Genomic DNA, 22,978 nt, shown 5'->3' with positions numbered 1-22,978 from the left:
TTGTTGACTATATGACAATGTCAAGTGCTGGTCACTATGACAGAAAATGAAAAACAGAGACTTTAAAGATCGCAACACTGCATTGCAAATATCTTTACCTCTTGTACGTCCAAATCTTACCTCATTAATTATTCATAAAAGATCACTCAAATAACTACAAACCTGCAACTTTTTAAAATTTTGATCCATTGGCTTTTTAGATGGTCATTCTTTGATGCAACCATCAAGAGATACTTGCATTAGAGGCTTAGAGCGCGATAAAGACGCTAGTGACATCCATGGGCAAAGGTGTTAAAAATTGCTATCTTTAGTCAAACTTCAAATGGCTGGGTTGTGAAATATGAAGTTCTTATGCTTTGTGTTTTTTAGTGTGAAAATTTTAGAGATCTTAAATTTTTAGATCTCTAAAGGATCAATTTTTGGAAACTGTGGAAGAATCAATAATGTAAAAACTTTAAAAATATTGATTCTTACCAATTTTTGCCATTTTTTCCCTAAAATTAATTTACCAAAACATGTTGGCTGTATCCATGAATTGGGTCATGTTGGTAAAATCAACCTATTTTACCTGATTTTTATGTCCATATTTTTTTCTTCTTATTAGCTGTTGTTTTAAGTTCACAGAATGTTAAGGCGGTTCATGGTTGTTACTTCTGTCATTTATTAAGTTCTATATCTTACTCAAGAAGCAATATTTGATTTCACATAGTTCATAATTCTGCCGAATATGTCTGAATGATATACTAATGAATGTGTGAAGGTGTTCCATGTGTGGGAAAGATTCAGCAGCTTCATCGAAGATTGAAGATTTTTATGAACTTGAGTTAAACATTAAAGGATTCAATAATTTAGATGAGAGTTTGGATGATTATTTGAGTATGGAAGAACTAACTGGTGAAAATCAATATTTCTGTGAGTCATGTGGAAGTCGGGTTGATGCCACCCGTTGCATCAAGCTACAGACACTTCCAGCTGTTCTTAATTTCCAGCTTAAGCGTTATGTCTTTCATCCAAAGGTACTTTTTGTTTCTAATACCTCAAGTTCTAGGTGGTGTTATTCTCTTACAATTTATGTGCTCCTCTCTGGGAAGTAAAAGTGTTGTACCCATTGTGTCATCAGTATTTACTGTATTGATAATATTCCCGTGTTTGAATTCTTCACCTTTCTAAGCCCCTTCTCTTTTCAGACTACTACAAAGAAGAAGGTTGTGTCAAACTTTAGCTTTCCAAAGCAGTTGGAGATGGGACTAAGGTTGTGTTCTGTTCAGTCAGATGCTCTGATGTATGATCTTTCTGCCATACTAATTCACAAGGGAACAGCTGTTAACAGCGGCCATTATGTGGCACATATTAAAGATAAGTTTAGTGGGTGTTGGTGGCAATTTGATGATGAACATGTCTCAAAGTTAGGAGATCATCCTTTTGAAGAGGGATCCTCAAGTTCTCGTGCCAGAGTAGATTTAAAGGACAATGGATCTCCCAGGGATATTGCTCAACCTCCAAAATTGGATAGCTGCATTGCAGACAACCTGGAGATATATTCATCAGCAGATGCCTACATGTTGATGTATACAAGAAGAAATCCTCTTGATGGCTTGGACATGGAGGGAAAGTTGACTGGTGGAGTCAACATGGAATTCCTTCCGCTACATCTTTCTGAAGAGATTGGGGAACTAAATAAATTGCATGCTAATGCATGCAAGGATTATCAGCTGAAAAAGCAAACTCAACTGCTGGAAGTAAAAGAACGTCAAAATGAAGTGAGGACAATTCTCTCCATGGCACCTGTTAATTCTCTTAATGATCCATACTTCTGGATTTCAACTGATTGGCTTCGCCAGTGGGCTGAAAATCTTAGACCTACGTAAGTGAAGCATTTTAGTTTTAGGTTTGGTTTATAGATTCTAAATGAATGAAACTTAAAAATATTAAGTAAATTAACATACCAGTTTCATCCTTCTAAGTACTTCGTTTCCTGTGTTATTAAAAGCAATATGTGTAGTTTTTTACATTTTTCATTGGCTTATTCCTTCAATGCAGTCAAATTGACTTCATTGGCTTATTCCTTCAATGCAGTCAAATTGACAACAACATGATTCAATGTTCCCACCAAAGAGTACCTTTATCAAAAATTGGAGTCATGAAGCGGATCTCTGATCAAGCCTGGAAAAACTTGTCCCTAAAGGTGTATTTTTTTTTTGTTTTTCCTCCATTCGCTAACTTGATGCGTTGCTTATTTGTTATTAATCTGGTTGCTGAATATTATCTGTTGGATTAACTTTATAGTTGCAACTTTTAGGTGTTTCTTTCCAATATGGTCAGCTATGTCACATAGGTGCTGGTGTGGATGCGGGTGCGACACAGAAATTTCAAAAAACTTGGGTGCGGGGTTGCGTATATATAGGGGTGGCAATTTCTGACACGACCCGCCAACCCGTTTAATAAACGGGTCGACCCGCGTAACCCGTTTATTAAACAGGTCGGGTTCGGGTTGGGGGTATGCCAACCCGCCATCCCGGCTGACCCGTTTAATAAACGGGTTAGGCGGGTGGGTCAACCCGCCAACCCGACCCGTCAACCCGACCCGCCTACCTGCCAACCCGATCTGTCAACCCGCCAACCCGACCTGCCAACCTGACCCGCGAACCTGAAAACCCGTTTACCCGACCCAACCCATTTATTAAATGGGTTGGCGGGTCGTGTCGGGTTACCCGTTTATTAAACGGGTCGGGTTTGCCACAGCCGACCCGTTTAATAAACGGGTCGGGTTCGGGTTGAGGTATGCTGACCCGCCAACCCGCCAACCCGACCCGATTGCCACCCCTACGTATATATATATTCTAGTGCAAGTTCTATCCACTCAATCTGACCTCATAGATGTGTTTAACTTTATTTAACATGGTTTGTTTGCTAGACATTGCTCTATGAATAATTTTTTTGATGTAAATATAAGCTTTTATGAGTCATGAATTTTGGTACATTGTGGGTAATTGATTTTTAAAGCCCTTGAAAAACCTACTTACATTTTGTAAAAAAAAATGATTTAAAACCTATTTTCTACTAAAGAAATTATATACATCACATTTGTAAGGTTAAATTTACAAAAGAAATGGAAAATTTGTAAAAAATGTGGTGTTTTCTATTAGATTGCATTTACAAACGACTGTAGCAAATTTATATTCTATATACACACAGAGACAGTTAGAATATGCTTCTTGTGTGTGTATATATATATTATTTTTGTGATTGTAATTTGTTGAGCCCTCTAGGGGTATTTTGGTCTTTCGACCCTTGTAATAGGAACATCCCATTAGGGGTTAAACTGTATTTTTCTATTTCTTATTTTTATATTTGTAGCATTTGTTATATTGTAAAGGGCATTATTGTCCTTGACAATATAGCCGTTGGGGGCTCCTCAACGACTAGAATTCTAGCCGTTGGGAGCTTCCAACAGCTATATTTGGAGCTCCTCACTCCCCTTGTAAAACCCTCGAAAAAAAAAATGTTGGACCCGGGTCAGATCCAGATTTGGACCTGACCCGGATCCAAAAGGAGACAGGCGGTCGAGCACCGCCTCATCGCCCACCGCCCATCGCCTGTGTGTTTTAAAGATAAAACACGCAGGGGGAGGGACAATCAATGAGCCCCTCTCCCACACATCGACCACCGCCCTCCACCTGGCAGCGATCGCCGCTCCCCCTCTCTATTTTTCGGCAGCATCGCCGATCAGCCCCTCTCATTTCCCCGTTCTCTCTCACTCTCCCCGAGTTTTCTCTCTCTCTCGTGCTCTCTATACTGTCGGTGAACACCACCTTCTGCGACCTCAACTCGTCGGAGCCCCCTGGTTCGAGCTTTAACCCCCGAACCCTCCCCCTTTTTCCGCTGCCTTGCTTCTCGACGACCATCACTCGACGCCAACGACTCCCCTCAGGTTTCTCTCTAACTCTCTCTCCCTCACTTCTTCGTTTGCGCAGGGAGGGGCTGAGCCACCTCCCTGCCTCCCTCAATCGCAAGGGAGGGGCAAAGCCCCCTCCTTGCTACCTTAAATCGCAGCGGAGGGGTAGAGCCCCCTCCCTGCGATGTGTTTTGCGAGGGAGGGGCCCAACCTCCTCCCAATGCCTCTGTTTGCAGGGGAGGGGTCGAGCCCCCTCCCTGCGTCTCCTTTTGGCAGGGGAGGGGCCGAGCCCTCCCTGTGCTCCCTGCGGCCAAGGGAGGGGTCGAACCCCATCCCTGCACCACCTTTAGCAGGGGAGGGGCCCAACCTCCTCCTTGCTCACTTTGCTGACAGGTCGGCAGGGGTACCCCTGCTGCCTGTGAGAAGGGTCTTGGCAGGGGGTTTTGGGCCCCCTGCCTGCCCTTTTGTTTTCACCAGTGAGGGTCGAGACCCCGCCCTGTCTCTTCTTTTTCATAGGGAGTGTCGAGCCCTCTCTGTCTCCTTTTTGATTGCTCAGGGGAGGGTTCGACCCTCCCTGCCTCTGTTTGTTTCAGGGAGAGGCTCGAGCCCTCCCTGCCTTCGAGCTACACAGGGGGAGGGGTCGAGCCCCTCCCTGCTTGTTTATTGCGCAGGGAAGGGGTCAGCTCCCTCCCTGCTTCCCTATTTCGCTGGGGATGGACCGAGACCCCTTTCCTCCCTTGGTTTGGGTAGGGGAGGGACTGAGCCTCCTCCCTGCACCCTTTTCTTTAGGGCAGGGGCATCACCCTTGCCATCGCCAATTTTCGGCAGGCAGGAGCGAAGCTCCCTGCCTTTGTACTTTCCGACAGGCAAGGGCGAAGCCCCTCCTCTCTCCTTGCCTTCGTCAGGCAGGGGCGCAACCCCTGCCTCTGTCTGAACAATCGGCAGGCAGGGTTGCAACACCCTGCCTCCCTGTTCTTGTTGACAGCGGGTCAGCAGGGGCTCGCAGCCCCTGCCCCTGTTTCTTGCACGTTCTCCTTCTTTCACGTCAGGACAACGACAATGCGCCTGTCCTCTCTACCTTTGCGATTGAGGTAGCATGTTGACGTCTCGCTTTTGCAGCTCATACGATGGATCCCGCTCGCGCCCCGCGTCCCGAGCCGTTAATCGCTTACACCCGCAGACGCCAACAAGCTTGCAACTCTCCAAGGTAGGGGGAGATTGCACGGAGGACTTGGATAATTGAATTGCGTTCAATTAACTAAAAAAGACATATATATATATATATATATATACACGAGTACGCATTTAACTCAAGGACGCGGTTTTACGATCCTTGTCCTTTACCTTCTGTCATGTCTTTACTTTGCCGTCGCGCTTTGCGCCCAGGCTCCTGCTTTTGCAAATGTTTCGTTATTGCCTTGCCATTGCAGATGATGCTCAAGTTTTCGCTCATAGTATGTTCTATAAAAGGCATCCTCGTGGAGGATGCAAGAGGCATTTACCACTCTCCCTCTTGCGACAAGAGTTGAGTCAGGAGCTTAACGATACATCCTCGTCTAAGGAGAGGGATCCCTAGCAGGGATCCTAGCTTTTCGAGTGAGCAATCTTGCAAAGTAGACTTGATAATTTAGGGAGCTGCGCGAAAGCATCAAAGACTGGCCAAATCGAAGTATTTTGAAGAATGTGTATTGACTGGTTCTGTTCGTCTACCCGACATATCTTGGGTAACCTCGAATTGGGGTTGAGCAAACTTCTTAGTGGAGGTTCTGTTGATAAACTCGTATCTCGTCCATCGAGGCCGATATCGAGTCATGTGAGACATGTAGATACCACGATAGCGGATGAGATTCTAGAAAATCGCATGCCAAATGTTGGCACAAGCTGATGGCTGTTTCAAAAGATAAATAATGTCAAAAGTAAAGTTTGAGAAACATTACATCTTTGTGAAACACTTTTGTTGAGGCTCCTAATGAGGAACTATACCCCTTTCATCCTAGAGTACTTGTAGTCGTGCATTACACGCTAGTACTGCGATGATCGGATGAGACGGTCGTGACCTCGAATAATGCTAAATGCACAATGCTGTAAACACATAAAAATGGGATCACCTTCGTTGGTAAGATGCTCATTTGGTCAAAAGACCAGAGCATATAGAATGAGTCGTCAGTTAATTTACTCCTGGCGCACTCATTCACTTATTGTAGTCTTTCAAGGGAGAGGACATAGCGGTACACATGTAATGAAATGGTTGTCTTCAACAAATGCACAGATAACTCACAAACAAGTGTCTATTGGAGATACTACAAGCATGACCCTTGAAAGGGTATAAAAGGAAGAACACTTGAAAAATAAATAATACTTTATTCATGAACAAAATGCTTAAGAAGCATAGTTATTTACATTGAAGGGGTTCACCCTTATATATACAAAAAAGTGGGAGAGAGGAGAGCTCATTTTGAGCTCTCCAAAAGAGACGTTGGATTCCAACGTCTCTTAATATAGCTGTTGGACTACAGTCCAACAACATTTATTATTATAGCTGTTGGACTACAGTCCAACAACATTTATTATAGCTGTTGGACTACAGTCCAATAGCTATTTGCACAGTCAAGTTCCAACAGGAACTTGACTGGATCAAATATCTAGTTTCTATTGAACTAGATGCTTAAAAAGAAAATAAAGAAAAATAGAAAAAGAAAATAATAAAAGAAAATATAATAATATTAAATAATATATATATATATATATTACAATTTACATTTTAACACTCCCCCTCAAACTTACGGTACAATGAGCAAAAGTTTGTCTAAGAGGAAGTGAAATCTGGGAGCAGCGAGAGGCTTGGTGAAGAAGTCTGCTAATTGATATTCTGATGTAACATATGGCAGATCAATGGTTCCATGTAAGTATTCCTCTCTGACATAGTGACAGTCCATCTCAATGTGTTTAGTGCGCTCATGAAATGTCCGGTTGCTTGCAATGTAGATCGCACTTTTGTTGTCACAGCACATCTTTGAAGCTTTGCGTTGCTTTAGCTCCCATATCCGCTAGCAAGCGTCTGAGCCAAACAACCTCTATAGTGGTGGTTGTTATGGCTCTGTATTCAGCTTCGGTGGAGGAAAGAGAGACTTTCTGCTGCTTCTTGCACCTCCACGAAATTAAGGTTTCACCTAGGAACACACAAAAACCAGTAGTTGAGTGTCTATTATTGGGATCACCTCCCCAGTCAGCATCAGTATATGCAATTAAATTTAATGAAGATGAAGCAGGCAAGAAGAGTCCTCGTGAAAGAGAGGATTTTAAGTATCTAATAATACGCAAAATGGCTCCCATATGCACGGAGGTGGGAGCATGCTGAAACTGACTGGCTGTATGAACCACATGAGTTATATCTGGCCTAGTAATGGAAAGATAAGAAAGAGCTCCAACGAGTTGTCTATACGGAGTAGGATCATCAAGAAGTTCTCCATCATCAATTTTCATTTTAACATTGACAACTTCTGGAGTGTCTACTTTCTTATCATCTGTAATTCCAGACCTGGAAACGATATCAAGAGCAAATTTAGATTGAGATATCAAATACCCCCGAGGGGAATAAGCAACTTCAATGCCTAAAAAATATCTTAATAAACCTAAGTCAGTCATTTCAAAGTGAGTTTTAAGAAGAGATTTGATATTTGCAACTCCCTGTTTGTCGCCTCCGGTGATGATCATATCGTCCACATAGAGAAGAAGAATAATGATGCCTGCATCAGATTTCTTAACATACAAAGCAATGTCAGTTAAACAAGGTTGAAAACCATTATCAAGCATAACATGACTAAATCGGTTATATCAGGCTTTTGGAGTCTGTTTAAGACCATAAAGAGCTTTTTCTAGACGAAGAGCTTTACCCTTAGGGATACTAATACCAGGTGGGGCTTCCATGTATACTTCTTCAACGAGATTCCCATTCAGGAAAGCATTTTTGACATCTAATTGAAAGATAGGCCATGTTCTAATGGAGGCCAAGGCTATTAAAGTTCTAACAGTGGTCATACGGGCCACAGGAGCAAATGTTTCTTCATAATCGATGCCATACTCTTGAGCATATCCTTTTGCTACTAAACGGGCCTTATATCTTTTCAGGATCCCATCACTTTTGGTTTTGACTTTGTATACCCACCTACAACCTATAGGTTTCTTACCCGGAGGAATATCTTGTATCGTCCAAGTATTGGCCTTTTCTAGTGCATCCAATTCTATTTTCATGGCTTCTATCCATTCTATATGATTTTTTGCTTGAGAATAGGATGATGGTTCAACATATGATTGTATTAATGTAATGGCGACCCTATACGTGGGTGAAAAAGATTCATAAGACACAAATTTTTCTGGAGGTTTAGAGATTCTAGACGTTCTTCTAGGTGAGACTTCAGAGTATTTTTGTAATGCACATGGAAGATTTTGTTCTCTACGTCTTGAATATTGTAGACTAACATCCCTATGGATTTGCTCTTCATTATCATCATTTTCAACAACAATAGGACTTTGATCATTGTCAAGGTCACATCCAACATCACATTCATTGGATTTTGAAGTTGGATCAATTAAAAACGAGTATTCAATGACATCCTTGGATTTTTCAAATTCAAAGAAGCTTTCTTTTTCCAAAAAAGATACATTTCTTGACACATATAATTTGTCATTTTGAAAATCGAAATACCTGTAGCCTTTTTGATTATCGGCATATCCTAAAAAGGCACATGGGATTGCACGAGGAAAGAGTTTGTCATTTCTGTTGGTGAAAACAAAACATTTGCATCCAAAGACTCTTAATCTAGAATAATTTGGAGTTAAATTAACAAGCTTTTCTATTGGAGTTGTATTCTTTAATGAGGAAGATGGCATCCTATTAATGAGGTAGGTGGCAGTTAGGACCGCTTCAGCCCAAAAACTTTTTGGAACTTGATTTGCAATTAACAATGTCCTAGTAGTTTCCATAATGTGCCGATGTTTGCGTTCGGCTAGGTCATTCTGTTGTGGAGTGTGTGGACATGATCTTTGATATGTAATACCATGTAAATTGAGATAGTCTTTGAATTCGTTGGACATAAACTCTCCCCTGAATCAGTGCGAAAAACGAAAATATCGTTTTGAAACTTATTTTTAATCATTTTATGAAATATTTGGAAGTTAGCAAAGACATCAGATTTATGTTTAAGAAAATAAATCCAAGTATGTCTAGAAAAGTCATCAACAAAAATGATGGTGATCTTATCATTGTCATCCATCTTTTACAAGGGTAAGAGAGGAATAAATAGGAGGAGAGAGAGAGAAAAATAAAAAGAAAAGAAAAAGCATAGACAAAGGAATAAAAGAGGATACAAAACCAAAAAATTTTTGTAGCACAAGTTCGCCTTTCTTCAAACAAATCTTCTTGAGCCAAGAACAAGGTGATGAAACACCTTTTGTAAATGTGGCACGGAAATCGAGGCGGAAGCACTTCAAGATCTAAGGATTTCGTAGCTCTGATACCATGTAATGAAATGGTGGTCTTCAACAAATGCACAAATAACTCACAAACAAGTGTCTATTGGAGACACTACAAGCATGACCCTTGAAAGGGTATAAAAGGAAGAACACTTGAAAAATAAATAATACTTTATTCATGAACAAAATGCTTAAGAAGCATAGTTATTTACATTGAAGGGGTTCACCCCTATATATACAAAAAAGTGGGAGAGAGGAGAGCTCATTTTGAGCTCTCCAAAAGAGACGTTGGATTCCAACGTCTCTTAATATAGCTGTTGGACTACAGTCCAACAACATTTATTATTATAGCTGTTGGACTACAGTCCAACAACATTTATTATTATAGCTGTTGGACTACAGTCCAATAGCTATTTGCACAGTCAAGTTCCAACAGGAACTTGACTGGATCAAATATCTAGTTTCTATTGAACTAGATGCTAAAAAAGAAAATAAAGAAAAATAGAAAAAGAAAATAATAAAGAAAATATAATAATATTAAATAATATATATATTACAGTTTACATTTTAACAACACACTCCAATGGACAAGTTGTTAATAACCACACCACGGGCAAAGATCCGGCCTTCCCAGTCATTAGAGTTAGAGGAAGGGACTACCAGACATTATCCTAGGTGGTAGATCCCATGGACTTTTGCAGAAGTTGGATGCATCCGTTGCCAAGTACTTGCCTTTGGGGAATTCTCTCTTGGCTAAACCCGTCCCCTTAGAAGCAGACTCAACTAGCTATTCGGGTTATTAAAAATACATAGAATAATAGGTGCCCGAACTAGCCTTAGTTGTTTCTACAATTTGTCTGCTCGTACTCGCAGACCAGTAATATCGAAACATATTGTCTGTTCACACTGTTTGATGGGTTATAAGACTTTCGTGTGTTTTAGATACGTATTTTTTATCAGGTAAAAGCTTATCGATGAAATTTCGTATGACTTTGGTGTCTCCGAGATTCTTATGATTATGATGCTTATGCAGGTAAATGACACGTCATGCCTACATAGTTGTATTGTAGAAGATTGCATTATGATTGTTTGTGTGAATATATCATACCTTTATAACATGATTAAATATTTGATTAAAATGTCTTGAAGATATGTCTGTGAATTACACGCTAGAAAGGTCGAATGCGATGTGCTTTGAGATAAGAATTGTGAATGCATATGATGATGCAATGATCTGAATATTTGTGCATATAACTTGAATCCTATGTAAATTTATTGAACTACGTAGGAGTTTATTTATGTTGATGTTTAGTTGATTCATATTATGTAATCTGCGTGTTCTCATATGTATAGAACTCAAGCTTTGTTTATACATGCTTTGAGGTCCTATTTGAGGAATGCAATGTTCCTTGTGGCAATGATACGATGCATAGCATAATATGCTTCTATATGATGTGATTAATATGCCACGTGATAAGAAATGTTAAAAGGATGCGATAAATGTTCATGGTTCATAGAACCTTATTGGAGGAATGCGTGATCTTATGTTTTGATTTGCCATGCGAAGTGATACGATGCATATTGCTGGTATATATGCTTGTGCCCATGTTGGTGTCTACTGACCCCAAGAGCGGTCAATTGTTCGGAGCAGTCGATTGTATTGATGCATGTATCACTGAGTATGGTATCTGTTGAGTACCTGATCTCCAAAGGATTATCTGCGAGGGTGTGTATGATCAAGATCAGGTGACTTGGCTAGAGCAGTAGATTTTCTGTGAGGATGTACCCTATCCAAGAGCGGGTAACCGTAAATTCGGTGAACTCCTGTGATGAAGTGTATTGTTCAAGACCAGGTATACCATCTAGGGCGGTAATTCCTTGTGAAGTTGTATATTTCCTAGACCAGGTGATCGGACAATGATCTTGTAATTATAATAGTGGCTATCGGACCCTGAGAGCGGTCATGTGTGTTGATGCATGTATCACAATAATTTTCATTGAATATTGTATTTGTTGAGGACCACGTTTTCAAAGGATTCTCTGTGAGGGTGTTTATGATCAAGATCTGGTAATCGGATAGAGTGGTAGTTTCTCTGTGAGGATGTACTGTAACGACCCCAACTCATACCCATTGAAAATGCGGAATATTATTTTTATAACAGTGCGGAAAACTTCTCAGAGACTCGGGGTCGTTACAGGTTCCAATTCCAACCGGATAGCCCAAACACCATAAACGAACTTGCAACCATCATCCATAAGAACCAAAACAATTTCTTTATTTATGAATAAGAGTAAATTGTAGAGACAATGTTTTATTCGACTGAAAATAAAGTAACTGAAAAAACAAGAAGGATTGAAGAAAGAGCCACTCTGTCCCCTGCTGAAACTGTCAAACCCAAGTAGGACTCTCATCCATTCCCAGTAGCCAGTCCTACCTCACTGTTCACCATATTCTGTGAAAAACCAACAAAGTAGGGTGTCAGAACCGAAATTCTGAGCACATCTACTTCTAAAGAAACCAGGTGAGACAAAGAACATGGATAAGATTTCATGGAATGATTTGAGTGAGCGCAGATATAAAAATTTGCAGTGTTTAACAATTCACGCATGCGACAGATTGCATATACTCACCAGTCGAGAACAGTAAAGCAATACCATATATCGAAACTAAATAACCAAACCTTGTAGCATGCTTTCAGAAAGTAAATAACATACACCCACCATTCTATCATGATTTATAGAACAATTCAATTATGCATGATCTAGTGCATAACAGAAAAATGCATAATTATATACAATGCATGATTCCTTTTTGTTATCTATCATTTAAGTTTTTCTTTTCCATATGCATGCCCTATTAAATGCAACAACTTTAAATTCCTCTTTTTAATTTCCATCGCCCGCGGATACACCAAACAGGTAAAATCTCAGAGGTCAAGTAGATTCTCAGGGTAGCTTAGCACATATTTTATTACTGGGTTCCAACTTAGCCCTCGACCGAATCACTTTCAGAACATTAGACCTCCACATCTATTGTCGGGGACACAAGGGACACCCACGCCCACAAGTGTCACTTTCTTGGTACCAAACAAACTCACAACTGTGACCAACACACCACTCCCGAGTAAAGTTACGGACTCTCCCTAAAGCCGTGGGTAGGAGAAAAAACTTCAATATCGGGTTCGGGGGACAAAATTACAGTACACGTAGTTTTTGTATCGTCACAATCTCCCCAAAACCGTACCTCTAAGATTTTCATTCTCCAGATGGAAGATCCCAGAACATATATTACACTGTTCTTTATTATGTTTTTATTTAAATTCATTAAGTTTACGACACCATATGCAAAAGTAAAGTGAAAACCCGCATCCTCCCTTGCAAGGACCCTTACGAGACTCCAGTTCGTTAGAACAACTAGAACAGTGTAGCAGTGTGCCATACCAACTTATGTGGTTTAAGTGATGCAGTTAAAAACATAAGTGAAAAAAAAACCAAACCCATGGCTCTCCAGGCCGGTGATGGTCCATTTAGGCCATCGATGCATCACATAACAAAACAAAAGTAGTGTTTTATTTATAACACCAAGCCAAAATGCCAAATGCATGAGCACTCATGCAAACATAAACCCAATTACAAGCATGTTATTCATCAATCATATGCATCCCCACTACCAATGATATCTCCTTTGAGTGTGTGCATGTGCACATAATTTACATATTTTCATCAAGTATACATGCTTACATAAATTGCCAAATATCAATAACCTGACAATTATATGACAACACATGCTCATGTTAATGACTAAATGCTTAACAAGGTCAATCACATATACATATCACTGGGCAACACTTATGAGCACATACATTAACCTATCATGGAGTGAACCGTATCATGAGCAGCATTAGTCATGACGAACATATGTATGCTATTGAGCGTGTTCCAACATGCATCGGGCTGTTGCTATGCCTGTTACAGCATCGGTCCAGCCAACACACCCCCATAGTTTCATAACAGGCAGTTTATTTTCCGTTTGGCACCAAAGCCTGCCACACATATGCAGTTTCATGACAGTAATATCATTTTCTATTCAATACTGAAATGATCCACACATGCAGAAAATGCACGACTTATTTGACCATGTGTAACCGAAATTTGATTTCTATACATTATATTTAAAACAGAAATCACAAGTTAAATATTGGATTTACACTACATGAGTGCATGCCACACTGACATTTTTTTTTATGGCATCTCTTTCAACGATCACTTTGTAGGGGAAAGCATAAAACAAGCATATTAATTTGGATCAGATTTATGCATTTAGACTTCTCTTAACAGGCAAAAATATTATTCAAACCATCATAAAAAAGGAAGAACAAAAAAAACATAGGCATAGACAGATGTCCAATAATCATGCAAAACTCATTTAGGCCATTCAGACATGTATTAGAATGCAAGCACCAGGGAACACAAAAGTGAGCACAATCTGGCATATATTAGAATGCAGGGAAACTTCATTTCTGTGTTTTTTTTTATTACTTATGATTTTAACCCATGTGAGCAAGGATCTAAATTTCTGAACATAAATCAATTAAAAACAAATAAACTGAATCCAAAACATAAAAACACAGATTTGACTCAAAACAATAATCACAGCAGATTGCTCTTGTATTATTATCATCACACCTTCCATATTCTTTTGTCTCACAAAACATGCATATCCGACAAAGACTTATAACCAGAAATTTATGTATCTCATTACCACACTACACATCAACAACATCAGCTCAAAAAAATCTTTTCATGCCTATTCTAACCGAACCAATGCATCTAATACGTAGAAAGAAACAAATCCGAAACCTGGGTATTGGTATTACCCCAAACCCCCAACACCCCATAGTGTATTTGGATTTTCACGAAATTGAAAGATAATCTCCCCTCAAATCGTAAAACTGAAAACCCCCAAATCGGAAACTCTTAACTGAAAAAAATAGACCCCCAACCATTAACTTGGGTTCCGAAATGGGGTTGACAGCAAAATCCCCAAATCGGATGTCGTCACTACCGAAACCCCCGGGTTTTCTCATCTCGAAACCATACACGGAATCGAACCCCTGTTCGATCCCTCACCAAGACTCAATGAAGAACCATAGCTGTTTTCTGTGGGTTTTTCGCCGATCGGAGGCTGGAGACGCGAGTACCGAGCCGCGGTTGATGCTCCTCGTGACAGGGTTGCTCTTCGTGGCCTTCAATGGCAGCCGGTAGCCCACGTTGCCTGACGATGGCGTTTTGCCCTTCGGCGTGCGCACACCGACACAAAGAGAGAGAGAGAGAGAGAGAGAGAGAGAGAGAGAGAGAGAGAGAGAGAGAGAGAGAGAGAGAGAGAGAGAGAGAGAGACCCTCTCCACTCCCCCTTTATTGCCCAAACCCCCCTCCCCTCTTGCCGAGAGGCGCGGGGTTGGTTACGCTCTGCGTAATCCCCCTGCCCCTCTTTCTTTCTGGTTCTTGAAAGCAAGAATCGTGCCCTAGGCACGATTCCTGTTTAACGCCCTTTAAAAACCGAACTCGGGTCCGAGCTCGCGACCCGCGGCTCCGAATCCAGCATTCGCCCGGATCTGGATTGCCTGCACTTGTGGATCCACAGTTGGATCCTCGTGGGTCCAACTGCGGGTCCAACCCTGTACCAGATTTATTTTATTTTTAATACTATTAATTATTCATTTAATTAAAAATTAATATAATAAGTATAATTTAACACCCCATGGTGGGTTATTTACGGATTCTTTTATGGATCCAATAAGGGTAACAGACCTGAGGCCCAAATCCTCTAAAATTCATTGATTCTATTTTTCGGATATCGGGTCCGAACTCTGCTACTCGGGATCCAAATCCCAATTTGGATCCGGGCTGGTTATAAGAGTGGATCCGTCTAAACTATTTACTGCTTTTTTTATTTTTTTATGATTATATATATATATATATATATATATATATATATATATATATATATATGGATCCGAAAGGTGGATCCCGGACCCATCTATGCACTATCGTAAATAGTTATCCCTCGAATTATTTAATTAATTAAAAATTATTGCACTTATACATACATAAAAGATTTACGAGGTAAATTTATTAGTAAAGATCCCTTTATGGGTCCTAGATCCGAAATTTGGATCCCAGGCCCAAATCATATAGAATCACTTAAATTTTTCAGGTATTACACGTATACTGTCTAAGAGCGGGTAGCCGCAAAGACGGTGAACTCCTGTGAGGAAGTGTATTGTCCAAGACCAGGTATACCATCTAGGATGGTAATTCCTTATGGGGTCGTACATTTTCCAGACCAAGCGATCCGACGTGGAACTTGTGATTTTTGATTATCATAAAGGGTTATGGTGAGCTGTGATGATCTTCTGAGATTGATTGTTATAACCAGTTATGAATTTATAGATTTGGCGTTCTGTTATAGTATGATTATATGCTGGAATCAGATGTGAGAATCATATCTTTGTTGATTTTTTATCATGATATAAAATCATGTTTTGGACCTTCTATAGAAGAGTGGTTTTTTCTGAGAAAGTATGACGTCTTAAGCGAGTCATAACAGGTGACAATTGGCTGTGTAAGGCCTTGAGAGATGAAAATAAATTAAGGTTGTTCAGGACAAAGGGTTTGTTAGAAGTAGTGAGAGCGACAAACGATGACCTGATAATGATTAAATGCAGAGACCCCGTTCTAGGAACGAAAACAAGATAGAGCAATGTTTTATTATGTCTATTCATCCGTGTCGAATCAAGTAGAAGATAACATTTCTTATAGTCTTTTGCTAAACCCGTTTTATGACTCTGTATAAACTCTTGCGAAGACAAAAGTTTAATCAAACATACGTTTTGTTCAATCGAGCTTTGAATTGCTTACCTGTTTAACTGCTGATCTGCTTTAAACTGCTTAGCATGCTGAATTAAATGCTCTTAATTCAGTTTCCTGTAGTCTCTCTTGTGCACCTATTAGTTTTTTGCGAAACTAACCCATTCTATGGGTACAGGTGATGATTAGGTACACTACGGGCGATGTCGCGATTGCAAGATAACTTCAAGATTCCCTTTTCTTGCTCTTAGCTCGCATCTTGGACGTTTTTGGGTTTTGTCACGGATTTTTCTTTGGATATCCGAATTTTATACTTTTTGGTTATTTTAGCTAATGTGCTCAAAATTGTCAACTTGCCTTTCTAAATTAACAAAAGAATTATCTTCCGTTGATTATAATAACAAACTCTGAAAGAAAAGAGATTTTTTTTTAGTCTCTTGCCTGTTTTCTGAAAGGTTCGCAAGTTTGAAATTTTGGGGCGTTACACCCCTCTCTTCGAGGATTTGCTTTATGCCTCTTGTATGAAGTGTGTGGAGGCTTCTTGATTTCATTACACACACAACTTTAAGTTTTTAGGTTATAAAGTGTTTTTTTCCAAATATGGACAATTTTGGATTTGGCCAAAGTTGATCAAGTAAAAATTTGGACAAAAATGGTCAGATACGAGGTTGACTACCCGACACTTGTTAACCTGCACCCAGCCGTGTCGGGTGCCGCACCCAGCAATGTCAACGCGAGTGCCCATGTTATATAGATGGTCATATATCTACACTTGTACTCCCAATCTCCTAGTTTCCTGCATTTTAGGCTTATTTTATGGTATTCTACCAGAGTTACCGGAATCTTCTTAGATAGGTGAGAGGTGCACTTCACAGAAACTTGCTTCGAAAGCACAATACTCCTCGCTTCCAGAACTTGATGGGAATCTCGATTCTCCCACGCTTCTCCTATTCTTTCCACATGCTTTTTTTATTCTTCTTATATGTTTTTTCACTCTACTTTTCATGTTTTTATGTGTTTTGTCTCACGCTTCTCACTCACTTCCATGTGTTTTCTCTTAATTGGCAATCATCATATTTAAATTTTATTAAAAGTTTAATTCTTACACTAAAAAATCATGAAATTTAAGATTAACCACTTTTATTTTAGTTTTTATTTGCGTTGCATTTCAATTCCCATTCAATTCTTATATTGCTTTTTTTATTCCTCGATTCCCGCTTCTTATACATTTTAAAATGCATCGCTTCTCGCTTCCGCTTCCTGTATGGTTTCCAGCTTCCACTTCCTAGTCTGGCAACCTTGTATTCTACTATATTACTGATGAATTTGCCAGAAGCTCAGTGTGACAGGAGACACATTTTATTGACAAATTTTTTCCTTGTAATTCTTCTCATTGTATCATTGGCTTCTAGTGGATAAATGAGGAGATTAGTGCAATTAGTGCTGTTTCAGCGACATTGGGAAATTTCTTTTCCTTCAATCTTTTAATGTGGAACATGGCCTTATTTTCAAGAGCATGACTTGCATTGCTTATTGTTCTCTCAGCCCTGATCATTTCTCATCCATGTTCTCGTCTTTCTTCCTCTCTCTGTCACACGGGATTATGTTGGACATGGTGTGCCTCTTTTGCTGATGCAGCTAATTTGTTCATGAGGATCGTATGTCATGGAATGGAAGAAAACATAATAGTATTAGGCTGCTATTACAAGGACCCTTAGATGCTGGAATTGACCACAAAGTTAAATTTGAAAAAATTGAGCAGTTATGTTGCTTTTACCTTGGTTTGGTTTTCTACAGGTCATATATGAGTTTTGTTTCTATTGGTTAAACCAAGGTTATGAATAGACTCATTATACAGAACTAGGATTTTGTAAGTTTTCAAAATGCAGTGGCTGATCAGGCAGTCACATTTTCATTGAGAGCTCCTTTTGTGCAGGGGTTCTCCTTTTGCAGCCAAAGACTTGCATTATTGTCTTTATCATTTTGACTAACCCTTTTTTTGTCCTTTCAAAATAGCTCTGGGGATATTGTTCTAAAAGTTCAAAGTTGGTTATTTATAATTTGAATCAAGATATTCTCTGTGATAGCTACACATGTCTATAATCCAGCTGACTACTTTATGTGTTCATTAGGTGAAGAATGTGTATTCTATGTTCATGCTTTTGCAAGTATACTTTATTTCTCCTTTACACTGTCACATAAGTGTGGGTGCAGATGTGGGTGCGACACGGCAGTTTCGAAAAACATGGGTGCAGAGGTGCATATATATATTGTGTATTTAAGTATATATTATACATAAAACTGGAATCGATTAAGGTTAACCGAGTCCAGTTTTGGACAGAAATGAACCCCGGTGCAGTTGACCACACCTGGCACTGCAGAAGCTGCTTCCAAGTGTCGCACTCCCACGAATGTGGGTGCGACACAGGTGCGTTGACCTTTTAGAAGAGCCCATGTTACACAGCCTTTACATGTTAACAGATATGGAAAGTTTTAAAATGGAGAAATCTTTGTTTGAGAAATGAGAAGCTATAAGAATATGGAAGAAAACATGTTAAAATTGCAAGTAGTTTTTAATATTAATATGTTATTTTTCTATATCAGAGAACTTTATTATGAGAAATAGCCTTGTTGATTGCCTTCCTTTCAATTAATATATAAGTGAATGATTAAAATTGTTATGGTTTTGTCTCAGTTCATGTAGTTTGCTTTCCTTAATTCTTGCTATTAATTTGTCCAATTTCATCACATCTGTCTAGTTATGATTAAAAAGTTCCGTTGAAATTAGTTTGCTCTACATCCGTTTTTTTCTCTGTTTTCTATAATGTGTTTGCCAAACCATGTGACAATGTACACCAATTTTCTAAACTTAAATCACTAATGGTCTTTTGTGTTGCCTGTTCATCTGCTTGCTGACTCTAACTTCTCTCATGATCGACTCTGCATCCAGCATGGAGGTGGTCCAATACTGTCTGGTAGAGACTGTTGCATCGATTGTCTCAAAGAAGTGGCAAAGACTATGATTTCAGCCGATGGTTACAGGGATCGAAGAGCTTCCATGAAAGAGTTAGCAGAGGAAGTACTTAATGGACAATCTTTTGAAGGAAATCTATATTTTGTGTCTAGGAATTGGTATATTGTTTCTTTTGTGTGATCTTTGCGTTGTCTTGCACCTTTTCTCCATCTTTTTCATCCATTTGCATCTGTTATCTGAAATTTGTGGCTCTGTAGCACATTTTCTAGGTTTGAACTTCCATTGCAGTCCTGGTCTAGTTTATTAATCACTTTTTCTCTCCTGCTGCTCCTCCCTTCCCTCCTTACCTAATTTCTTTTAATAGGTTGGTGCAGTGGCTACGAAGAAAAAATGCAGATACTCCGTGTGATGCAGATGGTGATCCTACAACTTTGCTTGTATGTCCACATGGAGGACTCTTGCCTGAGCAAGCTCCTGGAGCAAAGCGTGTCTTGGTTCCTGAGAATCTTTGGTTTTTCTTCCTTGAAAATGTGCAAAAGGTGAAGGGTGATGATCTTTCACATCATGTTGCCTTTCCTTTGGATTCAGAAACCTGTGCTGTATGCAGTTTGAAGCAGTCTGAGGAGGCATTCTCTGAAATTCAACTTAGGTAATACTGTTATTTTGATTCAGTGAATGGCTTGCTGATGCAATGGCAGGACTTACTCTCTCTCTCTCACATGCTGCAGGGCGACCAAGATGAAGCAGCGTCAAAATCATGAACAGTTATACCTGGGTAAAGGTGCTGCAGTCTTTCCTGGCTGTAAATATTACCTGGTACCTTCTGCGTGGCTGAGCAAATGGAGATCTTATCTGACAGTAAGTGGAAGAAATGTTTCTTCTACAGAGCCTGAAAGTTTGGAGGTTACTATTAATTCCCTCAAGTGTGAAAAGGTTAGTGTTCACTTTCTGTTCATTGATTTTTGTTCAATGCACATATGTTGTGAGGTTGTTTACAGCATCTAGGTCTCATGTTTTTTCCACTCTCTTTATTGAAAAATTCAGTGTTATACATGTTTTCCCAGTATTTCTTCATTGTTAATTATGCCTTCATGTCTTGTATTTTTTCCCCTCTTGGTAATGCTTTTAGTTGGGATGCATTTGAGAACCTGCCCCCCCCCCCAGATAGATCACCGATTCAGGTTATTGATCCTAATGCCTATTATAAACTTTTTATCATGCATTTTATGATTTTAATGTACAATTCTTATACAAAGACACTTGTTAGTTTAATGAAAAATGTTAATGATCATGTATAATTATATGTTTTTGTAGCTTAACTGTTGACATATTACAACTTAAAGTTTAGTTATTTCCATGTCTTATTCATGTGCTTACACTATAAAATATAGTCCTATATATGTAGCATTTCCCTATGTTGTTGTATTTGTGTTGTATATACCAAAGTACACCTAAGTGTATGTATTTTCTCTTTCTTTTGATGTGTATTCTTGTAGAATTATAAGCCGTTTCAATTACCAAAATAGGAACATTGTGATTAAGAATCCTGTGTTTTTCTATAGGGCTAAGACAAATGCGCTTGAGTTGTATTCAAGATATATCTTAGGTATACCTTTTATGTATTTTAGGATAGGTATACTCTAGGTATATCTATTAGATTATTAAGTATACTTATGGTATACTTTATGTTAGATTAGTTTTTTTTTGGTCATTATTAAAATAACTAAATGTTTTATTTTTGTATTTTGTTTTTCTTTTTTTCTTGGTCATTTTTGGAATGACCAACTAGCCAAACTAGCCGTTAGAATTTGCATTAATGGCTAGTTTGAATAATCAAACTAGCCCTTGGGATTTGCTATAACAACTAGTTTGAGTTTGACTAGTCAACGGGCCGTTATGTCTTCTCTATATGTTACTCATCTTTTTATTGTATAGGTGAGAGAGGATGAATGTACGTATGATGTGTGTTTGAGTGTTTTATAGTGATGTTCATTTGTAATATTTATTTATTTTGTTATCAATAAAAAGTATTTATTTTATTTCTTGGTGTTCTTGTGAATGTATAAATATGTTACTTCCTTTTTTGGTTAAATAAATTATGTTTGTGCTTTAGTTACTTTTTTGTGTCTTTAGGTTGTGTCTCAGATTCTCTTCCACTTCGTGGCATGGTATCAGAGTCAAGAAAACTTTTTTGGTATTTTGTCTCTTTGGATCGTGGGATTCTTTGGTTTGAGTTTGTTCTTTGTGAAGGACTCGTTATTGATGTATGACTTGGATTCAAGGGAAATCATGATCCACTATGTATGTTAATTTATATGTATATAGTTACTTTTGCTTGTATTGTTTATCTCATGTCTTATGAATGAGAAAACACTCATTTATCATATATTTGAAAAATTATTAAAATTGTTTGTTAATTTTTAAGTTTTTTTTGGAACTTTCTTGTTTTATGCTTGTTAATAAGCAAATGTTTGAACTCTTTGAAATTGTTTTGGTATATCTTCTTGGGTGTTATTTTTAAAAAGAGGTTTTAAATTTGTCTTTTTCAAACTTATTTGAGCATTGTTCATTTCTTGGATTTCATTGTATTTTTATTAGTGTTGATTTAAAGTCTTATTAAATGTTTTTATATAATTTATAGTATGTATTTTTTTTTGTGAAATGTTTTGGTGAGATATGCATGCATATGTTTCTATGAGATCTAGTGTGATTCTTATGTTTGAATTAACTTTTTTTAATATGTACTTGAGTGATTTAGTTTCCTTGAGCATGAATATTTCTTGGTATTTGGAATTTGCATGTATTCATACTCTTAAATTATCTTGTGTGAGGTCTTTAGTGGCCTTATTTGATAATGTATGATATGGATTTTTTGTTTAAAGTTCCAGGTTTGATCCATATTAATTTTGGATATGGATTTGGATTTTGAATCCAGATCTGGATCCAAAATTCAAATATGACCAATTTAAAACTTTTGAATCAATTTAAAGGTTAAGTTGGGTAGAATTCTATCACGAAAGGACTTCCGGAGGGGGCGACACCCTTTGGAATATTCTTAAAATAAATTATTTAATAATTAAATATTAAATAATTAATAAATTAAAATTTGAATTTATTTATTAGATAAGGTGGAGTTCTACATAAAGTAGAACTCTACCTAGATGGGTTCTCTAGAGGGGGCGTCACTGTAACACCCCGAAATTTTTAACCCAAATTTATGTGATTTTTTTTTTGTAAACAGCGGAAACAAGAAACAATATAGGGTTAAGCATTCCGGAACATTACAGTGGAGAGCAAACCCAAAACATTTATTTCATTTCAATATCGATGAAAATTATCAGAGTTTTAAATGATATGAACCATTCAATTACAATAAACCCAAGCGATGCCTAGAACCGTAAATCCAAAATCTCGATCCGATGCCTCATCCCGCAACCGCTCATAACTCTACTCTTTACCTGAAAAATGGTAAAATTATAGGAATCAAACTACAACCGTCTAAGTAGGAATTACTGTAATTTTTCTTGCAGGTATATCATGTGTCAAGTATGTGATGTGGGTGCCATGTATGATTTTCAACATATACATGATTAAATAAAGAAACTACACAACAACAATAACATGTATATAATTTAATCTTACAACCACAACATTAGCATGAATAACATTTAGCTACACATCAACATGATTCAAATATCTCACATGTTACAATTTCTAAAGTATGCTAAAAGTACAAAACTATATTCTGAAAGAGTTATGAAGCTATA

At 38.4% G+C, this 22,978-nt stretch overlaps 1 protein-coding gene across 5 annotated transcripts in view; it reads left to right on the top strand.

Moving 5' to 3' along the window:
- The window catches only part of LOC149827541 (ubiquitin carboxyl-terminal hydrolase 26-like), a 67,611-nt gene that overhangs the window by 10,054 nt on the left and 34,579 nt on the right, over positions 1-22,978 (top strand). For all 5 annotated transcript variants that reach the window (XR_016434915.1, XR_016434914.1, XR_016434916.1 and 2 more), the window contains exons 4-9: positions 761-1,016; positions 1,188-1,864; positions 2,077-2,185; positions 19,188-19,369; positions 19,576-19,860; positions 19,940-20,144. Coding sequence is in view for 2 of the 5 variants with exons in the window: in XM_090019450.1 (XP_089875576.1) it covers positions 761-1,016; positions 1,188-1,864; positions 2,077-2,185; positions 19,188-19,369; positions 19,576-19,860; positions 19,940-20,144 (1,714 nt within the window). In the remaining 3 variants the exon portion in view is untranslated. The remainder of the gene's footprint in view (positions 1-760; positions 1,017-1,187; positions 1,865-2,076; positions 2,186-19,187; positions 19,370-19,575; positions 19,861-19,939; positions 20,145-22,978) is intronic.

The sequence above is a fragment of the Nuphar pumila genome, chromosome 10, assembly GCF_984573655.1.
Source record: "Nuphar pumila chromosome 10, dmNupPumi1.hap1.1, whole genome shotgun sequence".
Classification (NCBI taxonomy): Eukaryota; Viridiplantae; Streptophyta; class Magnoliopsida; order Nymphaeales; family Nymphaeaceae; genus Nuphar; species Nuphar pumila.
This window is presented reverse-complemented; position numbering and strand designations above follow the sequence as displayed.